Below are 18,817 nucleotides of genomic sequence, written 5' to 3'. Positions count from 1 at the left end.
AGTCTCCTGTCTGTCTCTCTGTGCTGTAGAGGTGTCATGGTATAGTTCAGTATGAACGTTGTCTTAGTTCTAGTCTCCTGTCTGTCTCTCTGTGCTGTAGAGGTGTCATGGTATAGTTCAGTATGAACGTTGTCTTAGTTCTAGTCTCCTGTCTGTCTCTCTGTGCTGTAGAGGTGTCATGGTATAGTTCAGTATGAACGTTGTCTTAGTTCTAGTCTCCTGTCTGTCTCTCTGTGCTGTAGAGGTGTCATGGTATAGTTCAGTATGAACGTTGTCTTAGTTCTAGTCTCCTGTCTGTCTCTCTGTGCTGTAGAGGTGTCATGGTATAGTTCAGTATGAACGTTGTCTTAGTTCTAGTCTCCTGTCTGTCTCTCTGTGCTGTAGAGGTTGTCTTAACAGTCTGTTGTCCCTCATCTGTCTGTGTTTCAGATGGGTTCTGCTCGGAGCACGGCGTGACCTTTGAGACAGCCATCATAGACTCGTTTGAGGTGGCGTTCGGCCGGGAGGGAGAGACTCTGAGTCTGGGCTGCACCGTCATCGTCTACCCCACCATTAAACGCTACCAGCCTGACGTCCTCTGGTACAGAAATGGTGGGTAACAACACACACAGGGCCGTAAAACCTACTTAATTTCTATACAATAAAAAAAAACTTTAAATGCCATTTAGAGAACAGCTAAAATGACCCCAGACATTATCACGTTGGCTGCTGTAGCTTCATCACCTCAGTCCATCTACAAACACATAGCCTATTAGCTATACAGTTGAAATGTTATATCCCTGAAAGTGGGGAAATATGACAAATTATTCAGACTAACACGCAGTGAAGAAGCGAAAACATCAAATGTTTAGAACTGTATTGTTTGCATGTTGGTTGTATTTTAATGTAGGTCTGTAGGGAAGATAGGTCCTGGTGAGATGTTCATATTGAAACATACATTAGTTGTATTCTAATGTCTGCCTATAGGGAAGATAGGTCCTGTAGAGGTGTTCGTATTGAAACAAACAGTGGTTATATTTTAATGTAGGTCTGTAGGGAAGATAGGTCCTGTAGAGGTGTTCGTATTGAAACAAACAGTGGTTATATTTTAATGTAGGTCTGTAGGGAAGATAGGTCCTGGTGAGATGTTCGTATTGAAACATACAGTGGTTGTATATTAATGTAACATATTGTATTTTTTAAAGTGTGTAACTTGTTTGATGAGATTAGTACAGATTTTCTCAGGGGACCCCTCATGGGGCCCCAACCCTAAGTTTGGGAACCACTGTACACACTCTCTCTCTGCTTGCTTCCTCTCTCTCTCTCCTCTACTTCCTCTCTCTCTCTCCTCTACTTCCTCTCTCTCTCTCTCCTCTACTTCCTCTCTCTCTCTCCTCTACTTCCTCTCTCTCTCTCCTCTACTTCCTCTCTCTCTCCTCTACTTCCTCCTGCATGCATAGCAGCCTGCCTCAGCCTCACCACATCAAGGTCTGTCTCAGTAGCCTACTTTCTGTAAAGCAAAGTTATTATGAGAACTTAGTAGCATATTTTTTGCTCCTGCTGACTCCCTTTAACGTTAGCTTCTTACGTCATTCTTCTAGCTGGCTAAGTAATTATAGCCAGTGCCCTTCAATGTTACTGCAATAGAAGTCTCTGCAGGCAGCTATCTATAAGCGACTATTTACCAGGTGTTCGCTCATTCTCCGAGAGTCGGTTTTCGTTTGGGGATATCTGTAGACACGGCAGAAGTATCAGGACGGTTTTAAAATGGCCTTTTGTCCGGCATCTCGCAAAACACACTGTCAGTAGCGTCTCTATTGCCTACTTGAGCCGACCGCGAGCTGGGCTATTTCGTTTCACGTCTCAGGCCCTCAGCCAGTGCCGCGAGAAGGCGGAGTTAACCATTTCACAGAGTGGTGAATCTGCTGCTAAAAGGCAAATCAGGAGACGAATAAGGACGCAGGAGAACATAACGAACAAACCACTGTTCATGACTCCACTTGTTTGCAGATAGGTAATGAGAACTCAGTCAGATCAGGAATATAAGCTTTATCAGCTTTGATCATCGCTGGTAGACATATTTAGATGTTGACCCATAATTGATTTTCTTTATTGTATACAAAATATATATTTGTATTATTTCATCTTTTTTCAAATGTGACCGACCGCCTTGATTCGGTCTTATGTAGCAAAATTTGAAATTGTGTTTTTTACATTGGATAAAGGTCAGAGCTAGAAAATGGTATATCATACACTGCAGTTGAGGAACAATGGGAAAGTAATTCTGCTTTGAAATTGTATTTTTTCTTTTAAGCCCCGCCCCCGTCCCCGCAGGAGGCCTCTTGTTTGGCCGTCATTGTAAATAAGAATGTGTTCTTAACTGATTTGCCGAGTTATATAAAGGTTAAATAAATAAAATCAATACAAATAAACACATACTGACCAGCTCACGTTATAGACAGAATCATGCTACATGGTAGAACAATCCAATCTCATCTCCCGGCATGTTTAGCCCCTCAGACCAATCCAAACTCATCTCCCAGCACGTCAAGCCCATCAGACCAATCCAAACTCATCTCCCGGCACGTCAAGCCCATCAGACCAATCCAAACTCATCTCCCAGCATGTCCAGCCCCTCAGACCAATCCAAACTCATCTCCCAGCATGTCCAGCCCATCAGACCAATCCAAACTCATCTCCCAGCATGTCCAACCCATCAGACCAATCCAAACTCATCTCCCAGCATGTCCAACCCATCAGACCAATCCAAACTCATCTCCCGGCATGTCCAGCCCATCAGACCAATCCAAACTCATCTCCCGGCATGTCTAGCCCATCAGACCAATCCAAACTCATCTCCCGGCATGTCTAGCCCATCAGACCAATCCAAGCTCATCTCCCGGCACGTCTAGCCCATCAGACCAATCCAAACTCATCTCCCAGCATGTCCAGCCCATCCATTATCTCAGCCAATCATGGCTAGCGGGAAGGTTCCTGACTTTTTCACGGATGGACGGACGGACGGACAGAGCTGTTCTTGCGGCTACAGCACACACATTCATTTCACACTGTCCTGTGCTTTACCTTTGTGAACTACTGAGTCCATCTGTCTGATACTGTAGTGTCTCCCCAGGCAAGGCCCTGGCAGAGTCGAAGTGGGTCCACACCCACTGGAGTGGAGAGAAAGCCACCCTGACACTGGTCCATCTGAACAAGGAGGATGAAGGACTCTACACCCTGAGAGTTAACACCAAGTCTGGCTTCCAGTCCTACTCTGCTTACGTCTTCGTCAGAGGTACGACCTGAAATGGTTTACTTAACAGTATGATAGGATAGGATATAATACCATAAGAAAGCAATAAGGCAGGACAAGGCTTGTATTATAAGGGAACGGCGGTGTGAGAAGACATGAGGCTGAAGGCCTCATGTTGGTCCCAAGACTGAGATCAGGAGAAGTACAATGACAGCATGTGTTTTATTCATGTGTACGGCAGTGGGTCAGTGTTAACCAGTGGGTCAGTGTTAACCAGTGGGTCAGTGTTAACCAGTGGGTCAGTGTTAACCAGTGGGTCAGTGTTTAACCAGTGGGTCAGTGTTTAACCAGTGGGTCAGTGTTTAACCAGTGGGTCAGTGTTAACCAGTGGGTCAGTGTTTAACCAGTGGGTCAGTGGGTCAGTGTTAACCAGTGGGTCAGTGTTTAACCAGTGGGTCAGTGTTTAACCAGTGGGTCAGTGTTAACCAGTGGGTCAGTGTTAACCAGTGGGTCAGTGTTTAACCAGTGGGTCAGTGTTTAACCAGTGGGTCAGTGTTAACCAGTGGGTCAGTGTTAACCAGTGGGTCAGTGTTAACCAGTGGGTCAGTGTTAACCAGTTGGTCAGTGTTAACCAGTGGGTCAGAGTTTAACCAGTGGGTCAGTGTTTAACCAGTGGGTCAGTGTTTAACCAGTGGGTCAGTGTTAACCAGTGGGTCAGTGGGTTAGTGTTAACCAGTGGGTCAGTGTTTAACCAGTGGGTCAGTGTTTAACCAGTGGGTCAGTGTTAACCAGTGGGTCAGTGTTTAACCAGTGGGTCAGTGGGTCAGTGTTAACCAGTGGGTCAGTGTTAACCAGTGGGTCAGTGTTAACCAGTGGGTTAGTGTTAACCAGTGGGTCAGTGTTAACCAGTGGGTCAGTGTTTAACCAGTGGGTCAGTGTTTAACCAGTGGGTCAGTGTTAACCAGTGGGTCAGTGTTTAACCAGTGGGTCAGTGGGTCAGTGTTAACCAGTGGGTCAGTGTTTAACCAGTGGGTTAGTGTTTAACCAGTGGGTCAGTGTTAACCAGTGGGTCAGTGTTAACCAGTGGGTCAGTGTTTAACCAGTGGGTCAGTGGGTTAGTGTTAACCAGTGGGTCAGTGTTTAACCAGTGGGTCAGTGTTTAACCAGTGGGTCAGTGGGTCAGTGTTTAACCAGTGGGTCAGTGGGTCAGTGTTTAACCAGTGGGTCAGTGGGTCAGTGTTTAACCAGTGGGTTAGTGTTAACCAGTGGGTCAGTGTTAACCAGTGGGTCAATGTTAACCAGTGGGTCAGTGTTTAACCAGTGGGTTGGTGGGTCAGTGGTTAACCAGTGGGTTAGTGTTAACCAGTGGGTTAACCAGTGGGTCAGTGTTAACCAGTGGATCAGTGTTAACCAGTGGGTCAGTGTTAACCAGTGGGTTAACCAGTGGGTCAGTGGTTAACCAGTGGATCAGTGTTAACCAGTGGATCAGTGTTAACCAGTGGGTCAGTGGTTAACCAGTGGATCAGTGTTAACCAGTGGATCAGTGTTAACCAGTGGTTTAACCAGTGGATCAGTGGTTAACCAGTGGATCAGTGTTAACCAGTGGGTCAGTGTTAACCAGTGGATCAGTGTTAACCAGTGGATCAGTGTTAACCAGTGGGTCAGTGGTTAACCAGTGGATCAGTGTTAACCAGTGGGTTAACCAGTGGGTCAGTGGTTAACCAGTGGATCAGTGTTAACCAGTGGGTCAGTGTTAACCAGTGGATCAGTGTTAACCAGTGGGTTAACCAGTGGATCAGTGTTAACCAGTGGGTCAGTGGTTAACCAGTGGGTCAGTGGTTAACCAGTGGGTCAGTGTTAACCAGTGGGTTAACCAGTGGATCAGTGTTAACCAGTGGGTCAGTGGTTAACCAGTGGGTCAGTGTTAACCAGTGGGTCAGTGTTAACCAGTGGGTCAGTGTTAACCAGTGGGTCAGTGTTAACCAGTGGATCAGTGTTAACCAGTGGGTTAACCAGTGGATCAGTGTTAACCAGTGGGTCAGTGTTAACCAGTGGGTTAACCAGTGGTGTGACCAGTGGATCAGTGTTAACCAGTGGGTCAGTGTTAACCAGTGGGTTAACCAGTGGATCAGTGTTAACCAGTGGGATCAGTGTTAACCAGTGGGTCAGTGTTAACCAGTGGGTTAACCAGTGGATCAGTGTTGTGGAGGACCAGTGGATCAGTGGGTTAACCAGTGGGTCAGTGTTAACCAGTGGGTTAACCAGTGGGTCAGTGGTTAACCAGTGGGTCAGTGTTAACCAGTGGGTCAGTGGTTAACCAGTGGGTTAACCAGTGGATCAGTGTTAACCAGTGGGTCAGTGTTAACCAGTGGGTTAGTGTTAACCAGTGGTTAACCAGTGGGTCAGTGTTAACCAGTGGGTCAGTGTTAACCAGTGGGTTAACCAGTGGGTTAACCAGTGGGTTAGTGTTAACCAGTGGTTAACCAGTGGGTCAGTGTTAACCAGTGGGTTAACCAGTGGGTTAACCAGTGGATCAGTGTTAACCAGTGACTGTCCCAGCACTGTCTGTGCTTCTCTGTCTCAGTTTAATCTCTATGCTGCCCCCTAGCCCTAACAGGTTTAATCTCTATGCTGCCCCCTAGCCCTAACAGGTTTAATCTCTATGCTGCCCCCTAGCCCTAACAGGTTTAATCTCTATGCTGCCCCCTAGCCCTAACAGGTTTAATCTCTATGCTGCCCCCTAGCCCTAACAGGTTTAATCTCTATGCTGCCCCCTAGCCCTAACAGGGTTTAATCTCTATGCTGCCCCCTAGCCCTAACAGGTTTAATCTCTATGCTGCCCCCTAGCCCTAACAGGTTTAATCTCTATGCTGCCCCCTAGCCCTAACAGGGTTTAATCTCTATGCTGCCCCCTAGCCCTAACAGGTTTAATCTCTATGCTGCCCCCTAGCCCTAACAGGGTTTAATCTCTATGCTGCCCCCTAGCCCTAACAGGTTTAATCTCTATGCTGCCCCCTAGCCCTAACAGGTTTAATCTCTATGCTGCCCCCTAGCCCTAACAGGTTTAATCTCTATGCTGCCCCCTAGCCCTAACAGGTTTAATCTCTATGCTGCCCCCTAGCCCTAACAGGTTTAATCTCTATGCTGCCCCCTAGCCCTAACAGGTTTAATCTCTATGCTGCCCCCTAGCCCTAACAGGTTTAATCTCTATGCTGCCCCCTAGCCCTAACAGGTTTAATCTCTATGCTGCCCCCTAGCCCTAACAGGTTTAATCTCTATGCTGCCCCCTAGCCCTAACAGGTTTAATCTCTATGCTGCCCCCTAGCCCTAACAGGGTTTAATCTCTATGCTGCCCCCTAGCCCTAACAGGTTTAATCTCTATGCTGCCCCCTAGCCCTAACAGGTTTAATCTCTATGCTGCCCCCTAGCCCTAACAGGTTTAATCTCTATGCTGCCCCCTAGCCCTAACAGGGTTTAATCTCTATGCTGCCCCCTAGCCCTAACAGGTTTAATCTCTATGCTGCCCCCTAGCCCTAACAGGTTTAATCTCTATGCTGCCCCCTAGCCCTAACAGGGTTTAATCTCTATGCTGCCCCCTAGCCCTAACAGGTTTAATCTCTATGCTGCCCCCTAGCCCTAACAGGGTTTAATCTCTATGCTGCCCCCTAGCCCTAACAGGTTTAATCTCTATGCTGCCCCCTAGCCCTAACAGGTTTAATCTCTATGCTGCCCCCTAGCCCTAACAGGTTTAATCTCTATGCTGCCCCCTAGCCCTAACAGGTTTAATCTCTATGCTGCCCCCTAGCCCTAACAGGTTTAATCTCTATGCTGCCCCCTAGCCCTAACAGGTTTAATCTCTATGCTGCCCCCTAGCCCTAACAGGTTTAATCTCTATGCTGCCCCCTAGCCCTAACAGGTTTAATCTCTATGCTGCCCCCTAGCCCTAACAGGTTTAATCTCTATGCTGCCCCCTAGCCCTAACAGGTTTAATCTCTATGCTGCCCCCTAGCCCTAACAGGTTTAATCTCTATGCTGCCCCCTAGCCCTAACAGGTTTAATCTCTATGCTGCCCCCTAGCCCTAACAGGTTTAATCTCTATGCTGCCCCCTAGCCCTAACAGGTTTAATCTCTATGCTGCCCCCTAGCCCTAACAGGTTTAATCTCTATGCTGCCCCCTAGCCCTAACAGGTTTAATCTCTATGCTGCCCCCTAGCCCTAACAGGTTTAATCTCTATGCTGCCCCCTAGCCCTAACAGGTTTAATCTCTATGCTGCCCCCTAGCCCTAACAGGTTTAATCTCTATGCTGCCCCCTAGCCCTAACAGGTTTAATCTCTATGCTGCCCCCTAGCCCTAACAGGTTTAATCTCTATGCTGCCCCCTAGCCCTAACAGGTTTAATCTCTATGCTGCCCCCTAGCCCTAACAGGTTTAATCTCTATGCTGCCCCCTAGCCCTAACAGGTTTAATCTCTATGCTGCCCCCTAGCCCTAACAGGTTTAATCTCCTGAAATGTTGCTTCTATATCTGTCTCAGTTTAATCTCTATGCTGCCCCCTAGCCCTAACAGGGTTTAATCTCCTGAAATGTTGCTTCTATATCTGTCTCAGTTTAATCTCTATGCTGCCCCCTAGCCCTAACAGGGTTTAATCTCCTGAAATGTTGCTTCTATATCTGTCTCAGTTTAATCTCTATGCTGCCCCCTAGCCCTAACAGGTTTTAATCTCCTGAAATGTTGCTTCTATATCTGTCTCAGTTTAATCTCTATGCTGCCCCCTAGCCCTAACAGGTTTTAATCTCCTGAAATGTTGCTTCTATATCTGTCTCCACCAAACACACAGAAACACACTGCAGAGAGAGGAAAGGAGAGTACAGTCGTTGCCAAAAGTTTTGACAATGACACAAATATACATTTTCACAAAGTCTGCTGCCTCAGTTTGTATGATGGCAATTTGCATATACTCCAGAAGGTTATGAAGAGTCATCAGATGAATTGCAATTAATTGCAAAGTCCCTCTTTGCCATGCAAATTAACTGAATCCCCCCAAAAAACATTTCCACTGCATTTCAGCCCTGCCACAAAAGGACTAGCTGACGACATGTCAGTGATTCTCTCGTTAACACAGGTGTGAGTGTTGACAAGGACAAGGCTGGAGATCACTCTGTCATGCTGATTGAGTTTGAATAACAGACTGGAAGCTTCAAAAGGAGGGTGGTGCTTGGAATCAATGTTCTTCCTCTGCCAACCACGGTTACCTGCAAGGGAACACATGCCGTCATCATTGCTTTCCACATAAAGGGCTTCACAGGCAAGGATATTGCTGCCAGTAAGATTGCACCTAAATCAACCATTTATTGGATCATCAAGAACTTCAAGGAGAGCGGTTCAATTGTTGTGAAGAAGGCTTCAGGGCACCTAAGAAAGTCCAGCAAGCACCAGGACCGTCTCCTAAAGTTGATTCAGCTGCGGGATCGGGGCACCACCAGTACAGAGCTTGTTCAGGAATGGCAGCAGGCAGGTGTGAGTGCATTTGCACGCACAGTGAGGTGAAGACTTTTGGAGGATGGCCTGGTGTCAAGAAGGGCAGCAGAAAAGACACTTCTCTCCTGGAAAAACATCAGGCACAGACTGATATTCTGCAAAAGGTACAGGGATTGGACTGCGTAGGACTGGGGTAAAGTCATTTTCTCTGATGAATCCCCTTTCCGATTGTTTGGGGCATCCGGAAAAAAGCTTGTCCGGAGAAGACAAGGTGAGCGCTACAATCAGTCCTGTGTCATGCCAACAGTAAAGCATCCTGAGACCATTCATGTGTGGGGTTGCTTCTCAGCCAAGGGAGTGGGCTCACTCACAATTTTGCCTAAGAACACAGCCATGAATAAAGAATGGTACCAACACATCCTCCGAGAGGAACTTCTCCCAACCATCCAGGAAGAGTTAGGTGACGAACAATGCCTTTTCCAGCATAATGGAGCACCTTGCCATAAGGCAAAAGTGATAACTAAGTGGCTCGGGGAACAAAACATCGATATTTTGGGTCCATGGCCAGGAAACTCCCCAGACCTTAATCCCATTGAGAACTTGTGGTCAATCCTCAAGAGGCGGGTGGACAAACAAAACCCCACAAATTCTGACAAACTCCAAGCATTGATTATGCAGGAATGGGCTGCCATCAGTCAGGATGTGGCCCAGAAGTTAATTGACAGCATGCCAGGGCAGATTGCAGAGGTCTTGAAAAAGAAGGGTCAACACTGCAAATATTGACTTTTTGCATCAACTTCATATAATTGTCAATAAAAGCCTTTGACACTTATGAAATGCTTGTAATTATACTTCAGTATTCCATAGTAACATCTGCCAAAAATATCTAAAGACACTGAGGCAGCAGACTTTGTGAAAATTAATATTTGGGTCATTCTCAAAACTTTTGGCCACGACTGTAGATGGGGTGGTAAAACAGACCTTATTATATCCCCAGTGAATGACTACAGGACAGATTTAAAGAGTTTGATACATGACCTAATGCTGAGTGGTCTGACTGGTAGTGTAGTGGGGCGGCAGGTAGCCTAGTGGTTAGAGCGGTGGGCCAGTAACCCAAAGGTTGCTTGATCGAATCCCCAAGCTGACAAGGTAAAAATCTTTTGTTCTGCCCCTGAGCAAGGCAGTTAACCGGGCTCCGAAGACATGGATGTCGATTATGGCAACCCACCTCACCTGTCTGATTCAGAAGGGTTGGGTTAAATGTTAGTGTGTGTGTGTGTACAAGTGTTTACGTGTGTGTGTGTGTCACAGATGAAGAGGTGGAGTTGGAAGGTGTTCCCGTGGCGCCCCTGGACGTACGTTGCCATGACGCCAACAAGGACTACGTTGTGGTGACCTGGAAGCAGCCGGCGGTGGAGGGAAGCAGCTCCATCCTGGGATACTTCATTGATAGGTAGGGACTTCTGTTCTTCTGTGGTTTCCTAGCTCTCTGTGGAGCTCTCTCTTCTACTGTGGTTCTCCACATCTCTAGACAGATCAACCTGGACAGACTAGATCCATGGTACTTCTCTCTCTTTGTGTGTGCACATGCGCGTGTGTGTGTGTGCGTGTGTGTGCGTGCGTGCGTGTGTGTGTGTGCGTGTGTGTAGGTGTGAGGTGGGCCACCACCACTGGGCTCAGTGTAACGACACCCCTGTGAAGTACGCCCGTTTCCCGGTAACGGGGCTGATTGAGGGGAGGAGCTATACCTTCCGGGTCAGAGCCATCAACCGGGCTGGGGTCAGCCGACCTTCTAGAGCCTCTGATCCCGTTACCGCCATAGACCCCCACGACAGGGCACGCCATCGAGGTTAGCATCTGATTGGTTAGAACAGGAGTGACCAACCCTCTTCCTGGAGAACTACTGGTTGTTTAGGCTTTGTTCAAGCCCAGGTGTGTTAGTCCATGTTTGTTAGTCCAGGCATATTAGTCTATGTTTGTGTTATCCCAGGTGTATTAGTCCTGGTGTGTTAGTCCATGTTTGTTAGTCCAGGTGTATTAGTCTACGTTTGTGTTATCCCAGGTGTGTTAGTCCATGTTTGTTAGCCCAGGTGTGTTAGTCCAGGTGAATTAGTCTAGGTTTGTTAGTCCAGGTGTGTTAGCCCAAGTGTTAGTCCAGGTGTGTTAGTCCAGGTGTGTTAGTCCAGGTGTGTTAGTCCAGGTGTGTTAGCCCAAGTGTGTTAGCCCAAGTGTTAGCCCAGGTGTATTAGTCCAGGTGTATTAGTCCAGGTGTGTTAGTCTAGGAATGTTAGTCTAGGTGTGTTAGTCCAGGTGTGTTAGTCCAGGTGTGTTAGTCCAGGTGTATTAGTCCAGGTGTGTTAGTCCAGGTGTGTTAGTCCAGGTGTGTTAGTCTAGGTGTGTTAGTCCAGGTGTGTTAGTCCAGGTGTATTAGTCCAGGTGTGTTAGTCCAGGTGTGTTAGTCTAGGTGTGTTAGTCCAGGTGTGTTAGTCCAGGTGTGTTATCCCAGGTGTGTTAGCCCAAGTGTTAGTCCAGGTGTATTAGTCCAGGTGTATTAGTCTAGGTGTATTAGTCCAGGTGTGTTCGTCCAGGTTCGTTAGTCTAGGTGTGTTAGTCCAGGTTCGTTAGCCCCAGGTGTATTAGTCCAGGTTCGTTAGCCCCAGGTGTATTAGTCCAGGTTCGTTAGCCCCAGGTGTGTTCGTCCAGGTTCGTTAGCCCCAGGTGTGTTAGTCCAGGTTCGTTAGCCCAGGTGTTTTAGTGAATAAATAAAAGGCCCCACCCAGACCAGTCTGAGAACTCTGGTTTAATTAAAAACCTGATTAGAAAGGTTTGATAATAGTGGTGGTAGGATCATGTTGTAACCTGCTGTTGTAACGTGCTGTTGTTGTTACCTTCTGTTGTTACCTTCTGTTGTAATGTGCTGTTGTAACGTGCTGTTGTAACGTGCTGTTGTAACGTGCCGCTGTCACGTGCTGCTGTCATGTCCCGTTTTAACCTTCTGTTGTAATGTGCTGTTGTAACCTGCTGTTGTAACCTGCTGTCTCTGTGTATCTTAGCTGGTCCCTCTGCTCCCTTCACCGGAATGATCAAGTTCACTGAGGAAGACGCTACAGGTTAGACATATAGTTATACACTTTATATGTACTTTCAATACATTATCTATAGATCTCTTGTGGTGGCTAATTTCTGCATTACCAAATGAGGAGAGTTACAAACTTCACACACCAGTCAGAGTTATACTTAAAACTACATCTTTAATAATTAAGATGCTTTTGCAAAAGCACTTGACTTTCAATGATGTGCTATCTCTAATGAACCATTGAAAAGTGACTACACAAAAGTACAAAGATCTTTTATAGCCAAGATACACCCCTCTCAACGTACATGACGAACCACAGATACATAGAATGGGTCACAAGGTCAAGTTTTGTATGAAAGATATCTATAAAACATAGCAGACAGCAACTGCTGTATCAACAGTTTTCATTGTATAGACCAGTGTCTGGTCCTCCTCCTCCAAACTGGACCCGTCTCTCCCTGGTACGGTATAGAACAGATCAGTGTCTGGTCCTCCTACTCCAAACTGGACCCGTCTCTCCCTGGTACGGTATAGAACAGACCAGTGTCTGGTCCTCCTACCCCAAACTGGACCCGTCTCTCCCTGGTACGGTATAGAACAGACCAGTGTCTGGTCCTCCTACTCCAAACTGGACCCGTCTCTCCCTGGTACGGTATAGAACAGACCAGTGTCTGGTCCTCCTACTCCAAACTGGACCCGTCTCTCCCTGGTACGGTATAGAACAGACCAGTGTCTGGTCCTCCTACTCCAAACTGGACCCGTCTCTCCCTGGTACGGTATAGAACAGACCAGTGTCTGGTCCTCCTACTCCAAACTGGACCCGTCTCTCCCTGGTACGGTATAGAACAGACCAGTGTCTGGTCCTCCTACTCCAGACTGGACCCGTCTCTCCCTGGTACGGTATAGAACAGACCAGTGTCTGGTCCTCCTACTCCAAACTGGATCCGTCTCTCCCTGGTACGGTATAGAACAGACCAGTGTCTGGTCCTCCTACTCCAAACTGGATCCGTCTCTCCCTGGTACGGTATAGAACAGACCAGTGTCTGGTCCTCCTACCCCGGCCGCCCCCGGTCGGGCAGACCAGGCCCCAAACTGGAACCGTCTCTCCCTGGTACGGTATAGAACAGAACCATTAGCTCATCCAATGGCATAAATCAATTGACAACTCTAGATACTCCCATCTCAAGTAAACCCCCTCTTGACTCCACTCCTGGACAAGCTCACTGAGGGGAGTGAGCCTCTAGGTCATATACTATCCCAGGATAAGTGCAAGATCTAAGAGAGGACATACAATGGTTCCAGACACTGCCATACACCTTCCCCCAATGCCAAAGGAGGGAGTGACTTGCGCACAGACATTGTGGAGACAAGTAATTGGTTCCCCATTAATCACGCCATCCCTTCACATGGTTTAACAGATACATTCACATATGACAAGTATCTCACATAAGCATATTATGGCAATAAAACATCTTAATTATCTATGTTACCCAACTAATTCTGATTCATCTGCCACACTCTCCACTATGTTTATTACAATAACCCTGACCCTTGTTGACACCTCAGTGGGCGTGGTACCAGGTGAGCCCACCGACCTGGTGGTTACCGAGGCAACGAAGAACTACGTGGTTCTGGCCTGGACTCCGCCCACTCAAAGAGGTCATGAAGGGGTTGTGTACCTCGTAGAGAAGGTGAGAGGATGATTGATTGATTGATTGATTGATGGGTTTAACCTCTCCAGCGTCTCATCCCGTCAGCGGGATCAAAATCCAGCGAAAAATCCAATTAGCATAAAAAAAAATCATAATTTAAAAAAATATATATATATATTTTTTTATTTTTTTTATAGATACACCTCTCCTGAATCGACCCACGTCGTCCGATTTCAAAAAGGTTTTACAGGAAAAGCAAATCATTAGATTATGTTAGATGAGTCCATCGTAAAAAGCAGCTTCATAGCCATTTTCCGACCAACCACTTGCATCACATATAATCAAAAAACAGCTAAATGCAGCACTAACCTTTTACAAACTTCATCAGATGGCACCCCTAGGACATCATGTTATACAATGCATGCATTCTTTTGTTCAATAAAGGTCATATTTATATATAAAAACAGCATTTTACATCGGCGTCTGACGTTGACTAAATAATTTCCCCTCAAATGCGTCCCGGTAAACAATGCTACAATTCCCTAAATTACTATCCGATAACGATTTTTTTAATTTATATTGTCAATCTAACATTTATAGATGAATATCTCTTGAGAACACCTGTCATACCAGATTTTAAATTAACTTTACTGGGTAATCACACTTTGCGATAAAAGGAGATGCGATACTCAGAAAATGAGCTAATATACAGAGCTCGGCGCCATCTTGGAAACAATCGCATGTCACATCTCATCTTGTATAATATTGTCAATAATCGCCTACCTTTAGTTGTCTTCATCAGAAAGCATCCCAGGTCCACAACAGATGTATTTTCGGTCGAAAAAGTCCATACTTCACGTTCCATTAGCCTGCTGTTGGTAGCGCGTCCTAGGGCTCTCTCCAAGCGCAGAGCTGAAGTTCCGGATAAAATGAGATTCTCCCGCCTGTAGGTTCGTTCAAACATGTCAAACGTTGTAAAACATTAATCTTCAGGGCCTGTAACACCAAGAGAGCCAATAAGATTCGAGGGGGATGATTTCATTGCCTTTAAAACCGTTTCCAAAGGTGGGGGTAGACATGGCCGCCGGCGTCATAATGGTGATGGCCCATCCCTTGTGACCAATTTCCAACGCGTCTCATTCACTGAGTTTCGACTGTATAAGGCTCAAACCACTGTGAAAAGACTGGCGACATCTAGTGGAAGCAATAGGAAGTGCTCACTGAACCATGGTTAACGGTGTGATTTATAGGGAAAGATGAGAAGTCGAGTCCACAATTCTGAATTCCACTTCCTGTTTCAATCGGTCTCGGGGTTTTGACTGCCATTTGAGTTCTGTTATACTCACAGACACCATTCAAACAGTTTTAGAAACTTTAGGGTGTTTTCTATCCATATATAATAAGTATATGCATGCCCTAGCTTCTGAGTTTGATTAGTAGGCCGTTGAAAATGGGAACGATTTTTTTTCAAAATGCGCTGTGGCGCCCCCTATCCTAGGGTATCCTCAATTAACCTGTTAGGGCTAGGGGGCAGTATTGACACGGCTGGATAAAAAACATACCCGATTTAATCTGGTTACCACTCCTACCCAGTAACTAGAATATGCATATACTTATTACATATGGATAGAAAACACCCTACATTTTCTAAAACTGTTTGAATGGTGTCTGTGAGTATAACAGAACTCAAATGGCAGGTCAAAACCTGAGAGATTCCTTTACAGGAAGTGGCCTGTCTGACCATTTCTTGAACTTCTTTTCCATCTCTATCATTTACTAAGGATCTCTGCTCTAACGTGACACTTCCCACGTCGTCCATAGGCGCTCAGAGCCCGGGAAAAAACAGAATGTCGTCATTCCAGCCCCAGGCTGAAACACATTATCGCCTTTCTCAAGTGGCCGATCAAGGGACACGGGCTTATGCGCGTGACCCCGACCGCCCCCGCCTTTGGGATTTTTTCCTCTGTTTGCCGAAAAGGAGATTCCCTGTCGGAATATTATCGCTTTTCTACGAGAAAAGTGTCGTAAAAATTGATTTTAAACAGAGGTTGACATGCTTCGAAGTACGGTAATGGAATATTTAGAATTTTATTGTCATGAATTGCGCCATGCGCGTGACCCTTCTTTACTATTTCGGATAGTGTCTGGAACGCACGAACAAAACGCCGCTATTCGGATATAACGATGGATTATTTTGGACCAAACCAACATTTGTTATTGAAGTAGCAGTCCTGGGTGTGCATTCTGACGAAGACAACAAAAGGTAATCAAACTTTTATAATAGTAAATATGATTATGGTGAGTGCTAAACTTGCCGGGTGTCTAAATAGCGAGCCCGTGAAGCCTGGGCTATGTACTTAGAATATTGCAAAATGTGCTTTCACCAAAAAGCTATTTTAAAATCGGACATATCGAGTGCATAGAGGAGGTCTGTATCTATAATTCTTAAAATAATTGTTATGCTTTTTGTGAACGTTTATCGTGAGTAATTTAGTAAAATGTTAGCGAATTCCCCGGAAGTTTGCGGGGGGTATGCTAGTTCTGAACGTCACATGCTAATGTAAAAAGCTGGTTTTTGATATAAATATGAACTTGATTGAACAAAACATGCATGTATTTTATAACATAATGTCCTAGGGTTGTCATCTGATGAAGATCATCAAAGGTGAGTGCTGCATTTAGCTGTCTTCTGGGTTTTGGTGACATTATATGCTGGCTTGAAAAATGGGTGTCTGATTATTTCTGGCTTGGTACTCTGCTGACATAATCTAATGTTTTGCTTTCGTTGTAAAGCCTTTTTGAAATCGGACAGTGTGGTTAGATTAACGAGAGTCTTGTCTTTAAATGGCTGTAAAATAGTCATATGTTTGAGAAATTGAAGTAATAGGATTTTTAAGGTTTTGAAAATCGCGCCACAGGCTGGCAGTGGCTGTTACGTAGGTGGGACGCAAGCGTCCACCTAGCCCATAGAGGTTAAAGATTGATCAATTTACTGGTTTATTGATTGATTGGTTGGTAGATGGGTTGATTGTTTCAACTTTTTATTGTCATGTGCACAAGTACAGTGAAATGCCTTTCTTGTGAGCTTCAAACCCAACAATGCACTAATCAATATCAGCAGTACTATAAAACGTAAAAAGTCAAGTATAAGATATATACAGGGTAAGTTCCAATACCATTTTACAACGTGCAGGAATACTGGAGTGGTACGGTTAGATATGTAAAGGGGTAAGGTAATTAGGCATCAGCATATACACTGGGTGTACAAAACATTAGGAACACCTGCTCTTTCCATGACAGACTGACCATGTGATTCCAGGTGAAAGATATGATCCCTTATGTCACCTGTTAAATCTATTTCAATCAGTGTAGATGGTGAAGAGACAGGTTAAGACAAGATTTTTAAGCCTTGAAACATGGATTGTGTATGTGTGCCATTCAGAGGGAGAATGGGCAAGACAAAAGATTGAATTGTCTTAGAACGGGGTGCCAGGCCCACCGGCTTGTGCGTGTTAAGAACTGCAATGCTTCTGGGTTTTTCACGCTCAACAGTTTCCCGTATGTATCAAGAAAGGTCAACCGCCCAAAAGACATCCAGCCAACTTGACACAACTGTGGGATGCATTAGGACAAGTTGGAGCTATTCTGAGGGCAAAAGAGAGTGCAACTCAATATTAGGGAGGTGTTCCTAATGTTTTGTACACTCAGTGTATGATAAAGAGAGTCGCAGCAGCAGCATATATGATTATTGCACGGGAAACTGGATCATGGACTTACCCCAGGTGGTGAGGGTAGGTAACAACACATCCGCCACGCTGATCCTCAACACAGGGGCCCCTCAGGGGTGCGTGCTCAGTCTCCTCCTGTACTCCCTGTTCACTCATTACTGCACGGCCAGGTACGACTCCAACACCATCATTAAGTTTGCTGATGACACAACAGTGGTAGGCCTGATCACCGACAACAACGAGACAGCCTATAGGGAGGTCAGAGACCTGGCCGTGTGGTGCCAGGATAACAGCCTCTTCCTCAACGTGATCAAGACAAAGCAGATGATTGTGGACCACAGGAAAAAGAGGGCCGAGCACGCCCCCATTCTCATCTACAGGGCTGCAGTGGAGCAGGTTGAGAGCTTCAAGTTCGTTGGTGTCCACATCACCAACAAACTATCATGGTCCAAGCACACCAAGACAGTCGTGAAGAGGGCACGACAAAACATATTCCCTCTCAGGAGACCGTAAAGATTTGTTATGGGTCCTCAGATCCTCAAAAGGTTCTACAGCAGCACCATCGAGAGTATCCTGACTGGTTGCATCACTGCCTGGTATGGCAACTGCTTGGCCTCCGACCGCAAGGCACTACAGAGGGTAATGCGAATGGCCCAGTACATCACTGGGGCTAAGCTTCCTGCCATCCAGGACCTCTATACCAGGCGGTGTCAGAGGAAGGCCCTAAAAATTGTCAAAGACTCTAGCCACACGGCAAGTGGAACCGGAGCGCCAAGTATAGGTCCAAGAGGCTTCTTAATTAACAGCTTCTACCCCCAAGCCATAAGACTCCTGAACACTTAATTAAATGACTACCCAGACTATTTGCATTGCCCCCCCCCCACACCGCTGCTACTCTCTGTTGTTATCATCTATTGTGGTGGTGAATTTCTTTACTTCTCTGGGCTAGGTGGGACGTGTCCGTCCCACACTATTCAACAGCCAGTGAAATAGCATTGCGTAAAATGCCAAAATCTCATAATTTCATTTTCTCAAACAATCAACTAATTTACACCATTTTAAAGAGAAGACTCTCGTTAATCTAACCACATTGTCCGTTTTCAAAAAGGCTTTACGGCAAAAGCATACAATTAGATTATGTTAGGACATAAACTTCACAAGAAAATCCACACAGCCATTTTCCAAGCAAGGACATGCATCACAAAAACCAAAAGAACAGCTAAAATATTCACTAACCTTTGATGATCTTCATCAGATGGCACTCATAGGACTTCCTGTTATACAATAAATGTATGTTTTGCTCGATAAAGTTCATATTTATATCCAAAAACAGCATTTTACATTGGCGCGTGATGTTCAGAAAATGTATTCCCACAAAAACCTCCGGTGAATGTGCACATCAATTTACAAAAATACTCATCATAAACGTTGATAAAATTTACAACAGTTATTGAAAGAATTATAGATACACTACTCCTTGACGCAACCGCTTTGTCAGATTTCAAAATAACTTTACGGAGAAAGCACATTGTTCAATATTCTGAGTACATAGCTCAGCCATCGAAGCAAGCTATACAGCTACCCGCCAAGTTCTGGCATCAACAAAACTCTGAATTAGTATTATAAATATTCTCTTACCTTTGCTGATCTT

General features: G+C 45.6%; 1 protein-coding gene across 5 annotated transcripts in view; it reads left to right on the top strand.

The window, feature by feature from the left end:
* The window catches only part of myom1a (myomesin 1a (skelemin)), a 98,051-nt gene that overhangs the window by 24,458 nt on the left and 54,776 nt on the right, over positions 1 to 18,817 (top strand). For all 5 annotated transcript variants that reach the window (XR_014391813.1, XM_082973161.1, XM_082973160.1 and 2 more), the window contains 6 exons: positions 430 to 591; positions 3,113 to 3,274; positions 10,022 to 10,163; positions 10,360 to 10,559; positions 11,764 to 11,820; positions 13,353 to 13,477. Coding sequence is in view for 4 of the 5 variants with exons in the window: in XM_082973161.1 (XP_082829287.1) it covers positions 430 to 591; positions 3,113 to 3,274; positions 10,022 to 10,163; positions 10,360 to 10,559; positions 11,764 to 11,820; positions 13,353 to 13,477 (848 nt within the window). In the remaining variant the exon portion in view is untranslated. The remainder of the gene's footprint in view (positions 1 to 429; positions 592 to 3,112; positions 3,275 to 10,021; positions 10,164 to 10,359; positions 10,560 to 11,763; positions 11,821 to 13,352; positions 13,478 to 18,817) is intronic.

This window comes from Salmo salar, chromosome 03, assembly GCF_965601325.2.
Source record: "Salmo salar chromosome 03, fSalSal1, whole genome shotgun sequence".
Taxonomy (NCBI): Eukaryota; Metazoa; Chordata; class Actinopteri; order Salmoniformes; family Salmonidae; genus Salmo; species Salmo salar.
Note: the sequence above shows the minus strand (reverse complement) of the source record. Positions and strands in the feature narration are given on the sequence as shown.